Genomic DNA, 9,152 nt, shown 5'->3' with positions numbered 1-9,152 from the left:
ATGAAATATTCGTTCATGTTTGTACAAATGTCACTACTACGCGAATTACGGTCCAACAAAATCAATCGCCGAAAAAAACAATATTTGCAGATAATCCCGTGTTTTTTAGTTAAAATAACATATAGTTATAACATATGCACATTTATATGCAGTACTGGAAATATTTTTTCGGAACATCATCACTTTCAATGCAATAAGTTAGATTTTTTATTTGAAATTAACCAGTGTAAATTTCAAGACAATGTTGCCATGTTTCATATTTAATTCATTTGTTCGACTGCACTGAAGTGGGGTGAAGATGCGCTAGTTAGCGGTAAAAGGGATTACAGTCGAACAACAACTGAATTAATTTTAAAACATCGCGACATTATATTGAAATTTACACTGGTTAATTGCAAATCAAAGTAGCTATGTTCCGAAAAAATTTCCAATACTGTATTTACATTTATGTATATGGTAACAGATACAAGACCTTACAAAAGAACAGATGCAGATGGCGATCACGTCCTGGTAATCACAAAACTGCACCACACATTCGAAAGAAAAATACAAGCAACTAACCCCAAAAGCAATTTTAAAATATACAACGCCCAAAAGAAGAAAAATGTAGAAAAAAATTCGCAGACGAAATTGCAAAACATTATCTGCATGTAACGCAAAAGAGTATGGATGTAGGGTGGAAAAACATAGAAGGAAGACATTGTTGCAGTTCCGCAATTTTCTTTTAACTTATGGTTCTCCCCGTATAGTTAAAATACTTTCTTGAAAACGTTGGTTGCTCTTAGATGTCGTAAAAAAGGGTCGGGTCTAATGGATGAACTGTTATGAACTATAAATATACGAACTTTTAATTATAACTCTGTTTATTACTATTGGGAACGTGTCGAAATCACATCGGTCTAATTATGGTTAACTACGTCGCGGAACGAAAATAATGAAAAATTGGTAATAAACCCTAAAACTAATTTTCTTCAAGTGTGTACCAATCCAATATCGAAGAAGAGACCCCCCTAAAAATGTGTTTATTGAATCCCAGTTAGACGGGACTAAGCCAGTAGTGTACAGTTCGTTGAGCGAAGAAGGTGTTCTTCCTTTTGTGACGTTCCGCCCCTTATAGAATCGATTATTGATGGGAAGATATTATTTAACTATCCAAAATATTATTTAATTATTTTCAGAATTATTTTCTTTCAATGTTTATTCAAATAGAACTTAAACCCATCTCAGAATTTTTAAATGCTTGATGACGTCACATTTAAAACGTGGCAACATTGGTTTCCCCACTTTGACAGCCAATGCTTAGTAGAGGGGTACGAAGGATTCAGCTGTGAACGTGAGCCTTGGATTGCCATTGTTTCTCGAGTGTTCGGTCTGAATCGTAGTGTGCGGGGTCATTAGACTCAATTATTCACCTCTAATTCTCAGTTCCAAATTGATTAAATATTACAATAAAAGTATAGTGAAGTTATCCAGCAGCAGTGGATTTGAAGAATTTTAGAGCATACTATATCCAATGAGTTCTACCCCGGTAAATACACATTTTATTAAGTATTTTATTCAGCCATTTTGGAAGTCCTTGACATTTGCTAACTAAGTTTCACATAGTCTATTTTCATGGTTTTTATGTTTTATTTTCATGGATCAAACTCATCTAGAGATAATTCAATATTCGTTGTTAATTTGTGCTTCCAGTTGGAAAATAGAGCTAATTTAAACTCCATTTTTTATATTCCTTTCAAGTCTACAGAACTCCTATCTTTTGAACGATGATCAAATAAGTATCCATCGCTTAGTCTTACTATATTTCATCCTTGTATAATATATCTATATACCGGTGTATATATTATAATAAAATATTCTTTCACAGTAATTATATTTTGTATTTCAATTGGAAATTACTTGTGTTATTTGACCAAGGTCATCTGATAGCAACCTGATAAAAGGTCAAGCTGTCTAGTCATTCAAGTTTTTGGACTTAATGACCTATTTCTTCTTATTCCCATAGGAATAAAAACACCTCCTCGTATCTCTTGCTTCTTTTTTTTTGACATTGGTAGATTGGTAGTAACACCACACTGTGTTTTTTTTAGCACCTACCATGAAATCTTAAAGCCACCCTACAACAACACCAAGGCCAGACCACACAGAGAGAAACAATCAATAGGCGACCAGCCTGGATTATTTCCACATTTTCTTTTTTTGAGTACCTCCAGCTGCTTTCCAACAGTTTTGAGTACCTTCAGCTGCTTTCTACCAGTCTTCCTCTCCTGTACCTCCAGCAGGACAGCTGCTAGCGAGAGTTAGCACCCTTGGGTGCTCATTACATCAACTTCAAGATTAGGAAAGAGTGGTTTGTTTGGGAACATTTACTGTGCTCTTATTAAAGACAGACTGGTTTTGTGATATTTAGTACATTTTTTTTTATAGTTCAATTGCACACACATTTTTCCTGCTTTATATTTTTTATAGGTTTTTTTTTCTTTACAACATAATATTTAATTGATAGCGTTCCCCAACACTCTGCAATCTATAAAGGTATAAATTTCTGAGCTCAGATATTTTCCCTGATAATAGTAGTCGGTACTCTTATCTTGATTATTTTTAGGCTGTGTTCCACTTTTGTATAATTATTTAAACTCATTCCATTATTTTAGTATATGTTTAATTAAATTTTTAAAAATTAACTTCACATATTAGTCAAAATTGTAATTATTAACTTTATTTAACTTGAACTTATTAACTTTACTTAACTTTAACTTATTAACTTTATTTAACTTTAACTTTAATTTATTAAATTCATATGAACTTCTGGATTCTAATCCCTCAGATTAGTTTTTGGTTTCACTTGTTATTATTACTATTATAAACCACGAGTTAGGAAAAGGATCTGTGTATCCACTCGTAGGTTTATTTATTCAATAAGGCTTGTGCCTGTCCCACTCACAGTGAGGTATTTATATGTTATATATAGTATCAGGTAGTATTTAATTAAGGTGTACGTATTATAAACGTACAATTATTATTTGGTGAGGGTTCTACTAACCTAGTTGTAAGTTGTACTTCCTGTATTAGAGGTACCCGTAGTCAGTTTTTCTAACCTTATAAAGAGTATTCTTAGATCATAGTTGTATGATGATTTTGTAATTGACTTTCACTAGTATCACTTTTTCCTGTCATGTTAGAGTTACACACTAGTTACTTGTCCTAACTCAGAGATTGTTAAAAAGATCTAGTAGTTACATTCAATAAATATACATTTATTGTGATTTTTTTTTCTTATTACTCCTTTATTTTTAGTAGTATATTTTATAATTTAATAATCTTTAATAACTTTTCACATACTTGTACTACAAATTTAACATACTCTATAGCAGCGTAGAATACCTGGAAGAGCGTTAACCTAGTTATCCTTCTTCTGGCGCCCAAAAATTCATTCTATTTTCAGTATATTATTATATTTACTCTATCTATTTTCTGAACATTATCTTCATATCTTCTTTTCGAGCCATCATTGTCACTTCCTTTAATCTATTGTCTGGCCAAAAATAGCCGTGCAAATTGGCCGAATCCTTCCTTGAGTGTCAAGTGGCCCTTCTCATACATATTTAGCTAGCCATTCAAGTTATATCTATCTATTAATGATTTCTCATCTCTAGTCCTGTATCAATTCGATATTCTTTGTCTTGGCATCCTTCCATACAAATACTACTACAAAGTTGTATTTTAGTTACTCCAGCTTCTTCAACGGAGAAGCCACACATTTTTGTCCTTTGGCTACATTAAGTAGATCTTCTTCTTTTTACTACTTCTGTTGGAGTTTACCACTCCCTTTTCATTCACTCCAACAGAAAATCATCAGCTAGTTGTAACATCGGCTTTCCAACGTGGTGGCTTTATTTTTGGTCTGAGACAGTATTCATTTAGGTCAATTCTTCTCTTTTATCTGAAATCTCTTTGTTATTTCCGTTTGGTATCCTATACACATATTGTTACTTATTTATTTTATTTTTAATTTCTGATACATATCAGGTATTCTTAAACGCTGTTTTGATTTTTGTTTATATTTTGGGACCTCATTATAGTATATGTTTGTGCAGCTTACATTCTGGGTTAGATTTTGAATTTTTATTGGGAACTTATATTTAATATTGCTATTAATAATATAATTCATATAACAATTTTATTTCTTCAGTCAATAGTGGTATAGTTGGAGGTACAACTAAGTGTTGATTATTATTATTATTATTATAGATATATATTTTTTCTAGAGTGGTGGTAAGTTACATATAAATAAAAAAATTTACTTCCAGTATTTAGGTAGTAGGTTTACTTGAGTATACAATATTTATTGGATTATTTATCCATTTATTTGATCTTATATATTTATTTGATCTTATTTATTAGATTATATACTGCATTATATATATATATTTTTTTTTTTTGGCTGGCTATTTTGATTTTGTTGGTGTGTTGCTGATATTTTCTCGGTTTATATTATATATATTTTGCGTGCAAACTTTCATATTTTCATATTTTTCATATTTCTGTTCTTTGGACTATTTGTCAATAACTTTGCTCTCATCATGTGTGCTTTTAAAGCTGAACATCTTCTGGTGGATGAATTGGATTATGAATTAAAGATTCGGGACATAATGCCAGAGGAGTCGACAACTGTCGATAAAAAACGCAATCTTTTGAGAGGTGCTTTGAAACAAGAAGCTGGCAATAGAAGTTTTCTCCAAATTTCAGCTGTATCCCTTCCTTTTGAGGAACAACAAAAAGGAATCACTGAAACATTGGACAGCTTGTCTAAAAAAATCGAAAAGTTTAGGGGAACTGTAAAGGATACAGAGTATGCGCGATTAACATCTCGTCTAGGCCATATTTCTGCCCGTGTACACTTGCTACACTGTCCTTCTGAAGAACAGGAACCGTTCAAGAGGTCTGTTTCTCTTAAAATATTAACACTAGAGGGTGAACTTGATTCTAGAGTTAACCCCATTGCTACCTCTACTCCTAATGCTTCAGTCAATGTACCTAGCTTTACGTACTCCAAACCTGTTCAAGTACACAAATGGGGTATTTCATTTTCAGGTGAAAAACAGCACACTGATGTGATGTCATTTTTAGAAAGGGTTGAATGTCTTCGAATATCTAGAGGTGTTTCTGAAGAGGATTTGTTTGCTGCTTCTGCTGAGTTGTTCACCGGGACCGCTTTTACATGGTTTATGAATAACAGGGGTAATTTTTCTTGTTGGTCTGATCTGATTAAAAAGTTGAAGTCGGATTTTCTTCCGTATTCATTCCAGGATGATTTATTAGATCAAATTAAGAATCATAAGCAGAAACCTGGGGAATCTGTTACTATGTTTATTAATACTATATTAGGTATGTGTAGTCGTTTAGACACTCCTTTGTCAGATTTAGCTAAAATTAAAATCATCCTTAAATGTCTATTGCCCTTTTATCATCAACAATTAGCTCTTATGGACATTCAGAACATTGATGACCTTACTATAAAATGCAAACGTTTGGAGGAAACGTTATCCTGGTCTTCTCAACCTCCATCCACATCTCGATCCTCTTCTAACTCTTCTTCTCAGCCAACTTCCTTTAGGCAACGTTCTTGGCTAAATAAGGGTCATGAACATAATGTTTCGGTTGTTAGTTCTCTTGTCTGCTGGAATTGTGATCAGCCTGGTCACCCATTTTACAATTGTGGGATTCCTCAAAATCGTATTTTCTGCCATGGTTGTGGCCGAGAGAACACCCTTAAAAGAAACTGTTCTAAGTGTTCGGGAAACGACACGTCGGAGGTCCGTCCCCTGAACGTTTCTCCGTCCAACATCCAATCAGGGAATCAAACCCCATCGTCAAACGAAACTACAGGACCAAGCACATCCAGCAACCCAAACCCATCTTCACGAAAAGGGAAAGGGGTGTCGTTCAAGAAAGCAGCACACACCACAAAACAAAATTAAACCAGAAATTTATTTCTATAGATAATACGTTAGATTCGCTTGATTCAAATGATCACAGATGGTCATTTACAAACGCTTCTTTGATTGGTAGTGTTCAACGTAACAATAATAATTGTGATAGTAATGTGGTTCCATTATCTATATTAGATTCTAGTTTTGTTAATGATGATGATACGTCTGGGTTAGTTCCATATAACGGTTGTAGACAACCAAATACTTTAGATCTAGATATTAATTCGTTATTAGTTAGGAAACAAAATGATAATAGGCCATATCTTCCTATTCAAATTTTAGGACAATCGTGTTTAGCTTTGTTAGATAGTGGCTCTAATATTTCATTGATAGGGGCACATTCGTTAAATTTATTGAAAAATTCTAGTATTCCCATTATGCCCATTTCATCTTTGCAAGTATCTACTGCAGATGGTACAGTTCAGTCCATTACGGGCAAACTCCAAATTAAAATCACAGTGGCAGATTTATGTAGGGAAATTACATTTTATGTTATTCCTTCCGTGCAGAATTCTATAATTTTAGGTATGGACTTTTTCAATGCTTTCAATAGTACCTTAAGTTGTTCTGATTTTTCTTTTTCCATATCTGAATTTAATTTATCTACCCTTAGTGCTATTCACGATTTTGCTAGTTTATCAAGCTCTGAACAAAGGCAATTAGAGAGTATGATCTCTAAATTTACTACTCTTTCTTCAAAAGACAAACTAGGTCGTACGTCGTTAATCTCTCACACTATCGAAGTGGGAAATCCCACTCCTTTCAGATTATATCAGTACCCCATACCTCAAGCCTGGCAGGCAGATTTAGAAAAGGAAGTAGATTCGATGCTTGCTTTAAATATCATAGAACCTTCAACATCGTCCTACTGTTCTCCGCTCTGGTTAACGAAGAAGAAGGATGGATCCTTCAGGATCTGCTTTGACGGTCGAAAACTAAACAGTATCACAACTAACAGGGATGCTTATCCTATCCCCAGAATAGATGTGATTTTGAGCAAACTTCAGAATGCCAAATACATCTCTTCTATTGATTTGTCTAAGGCCTTCCTACAGATCCCACTGAGTGAAGAGAGCAAGAAGTATACTGCTTTTGCTGTCAGTGGTAAAGGATTATTCCAGTTTGTCACCATGCCTTTCGGTCTTGTTTCTGCTCCTCAGACAATGTGTCGTCTGATGGATTTAGTCATTGGTCCACCGTTAGAGCCCTATGTTTTCTATTATTTAGACGATATTTTGGTTGTCACTCCTGATTTTTCCCTTCATATGGAAATTTTAGATAAGTTATTTTTACGTCTTAAGGAAGCTAATCTAACGGTCAATCTGGATAAATGTCAGTTTTGTCGCCCTAGTCTTAAGTTCTTGGGTTATGTTGTGGATAACCAGGGGCTGAGGACTGATCCTGAGAAAATAGTTGCTATCAAAAATTTTCCTATACCAAAGACCACCACCCAAGTCCGTAGGATATTGGGAATGTGTGGCTATTATCGGCGATTTGTACCGTCCTACTCTACTTTGTTGTCACCTCTTACTGATCTTTTGAAGAACAGGAAAAAGGGACAGACCATTACTTGGACTCCTGAGGCTGACGAAGCTTTTAGGCGCGTTAAAGATGCTTTAACGAGCGCTCCGGTTATGATGTCACCTAATTTTGATGAGCATTTTTATCTAATGACAGATTGCTCTAATACAGCTTCTGGAGGCGTATTATTTCAGTTGAAAGATGGCTCCGAACACCCCATAGCGTACACTAGTAAGAAGTTGAACAAGGCCCAGAAAAACTATTCAACTACGGAGAAAGAACTCTTAGCTATCATCCATGGGTTAGAAGCTTTTCGTTATTATCTGGAAGGTCGTAATTTCACTATAATTACTGATCATAGTTCCTTAGTATGGCTTCATAGTATGAAAAACCCTTCACAGAGGCTTTCTCGATGGATATGCAAACTGGCTGCCTATTCATATAAGATTGTCCATAGAAAGGCAAACGGGGTAGTGGTCGCAGATGCTCTTTCACGTGTCCATGATATTAATGTCCTAGATCTGTCCTCTTTAAGTCCTGATATGTGGTATCAGAATATGATTGATAGGGTCACTCAAGACCCACAAAAATATCCTGATTTTAAGGTAGAGAATAATATTCTGTACAAACACATCTTAAGTCCGATAGAGTCCTTATCCAATATGTCGGAGTGGAAAATAGTTGTACCTACGCCAAATAGGGAAAATATTCTGCATATGTTTCATGATGAAGTTACGGCGGGTCATTTTGGTTTTTATAAGACTTATCACCGTATTGCCGAATTATATTATTGGCCTGGTATGCGGAAGTCTATAAAAAGGTACATTTCTAAATGCATGGTTTGTGCTACTTGTAAACCAAGTAACCTACCACAGGCTGGACTTATGGGTTCCTTCAGGAACATAAATTTTCCTTGGCAGATGATCTCAATGGATCTCATTGGACCTTATCCTCGGAGTTACAAGGGTAATACCTATGGCCTGGTAGTTGTGGATTATTTCACTAAATTTCCTTTAGTTTGTCCCCTTCGCCAGGCCACAACTCCAGCAATTTTAAAATATTTGGAGGAACAAGTCTTTTTGGTGTATGGTGTTCCTCAAATTGTGTCATGTGACAACGGTCCTCAGTTTGTATCGAAGGCCTTTAAAGATCTTCTAGCTAAATATAAGGTTCAAAAGACCTTTTATAATGCTGCCTACCATCCACAAGCAAATCATACTGAGAGAGTAAATCGCAGTATTGTCACAGCTCTAAGGTCCTATACTTACCCTGATCACAGAGCTTGGGATCAATATATTCATTCCATAGCTCAAGCCATAAGGACTTCTGTCCATGAAGTTACCCAGTGCTCTCCAGCATATTTGAATTTTGGTAGGAATGTGGCTTTATCAGGTGATTATTTTGGTGTAATTTCAGACAATTCCGAAAATCTTCCTCAAATATCTGAGAAACTTCATCGCTTAGATGATCTCCAGACGTTACCTCATATTTTCGCAGACATTAGGAAGAAGTTAAAAACTTCTTACCTAAGGAACCAGCAGCACTATAATTTGAGGAAACGAGATCTGCGATTCTTTGTTGGTGATCGAGTCTTAAAGCGCAATTTTGTCAAATCCAATAAGGGTGATGCCATTTCTG

At 35.0% G+C, this 9,152-nt stretch overlaps 1 protein-coding gene across 1 annotated transcript; it reads left to right on the top strand.

Annotated features, from left to right (window-relative positions):
* The first annotated feature begins 1,126 nt into the window (after window positions 1-1,126).
* Window positions 1,127-6,086, top strand: LOC126892289 (uncharacterized). The gene is made up of 2 exons (XM_050661787.1): window positions 1,127-1,528; window positions 2,091-6,086. The coding sequence occupies exon 2, from the start codon at window positions 4,584-4,586 to the stop codon at window positions 5,979-5,981; it is 1,398 nt and encodes a 465-aa protein (XP_050517744.1). The 5' UTR covers window positions 1,127-1,528; window positions 2,091-4,583; the 3' UTR covers window positions 5,982-6,086.
* Window positions 6,087-9,152: the final 3,066 nt, after the last annotated feature.

This window comes from Diabrotica virgifera, chromosome 9, assembly GCF_917563875.1.
Source record: "Diabrotica virgifera virgifera chromosome 9, PGI_DIABVI_V3a".
Taxonomy (NCBI): Eukaryota; Metazoa; Arthropoda; class Insecta; order Coleoptera; family Chrysomelidae; genus Diabrotica; species Diabrotica virgifera.
Note: the sequence above shows the minus strand (reverse complement) of the source record. Positions and strands in the feature narration are given on the sequence as shown.

Coding starts and splice junctions, on each gene's coding strand:
- LOC126892289 (XM_050661787.1), top strand. CDS start 4,584: ATGTGTGCTTTTAAAGCTGAACATCTTCTGGTGGATGAATTGGATTAT.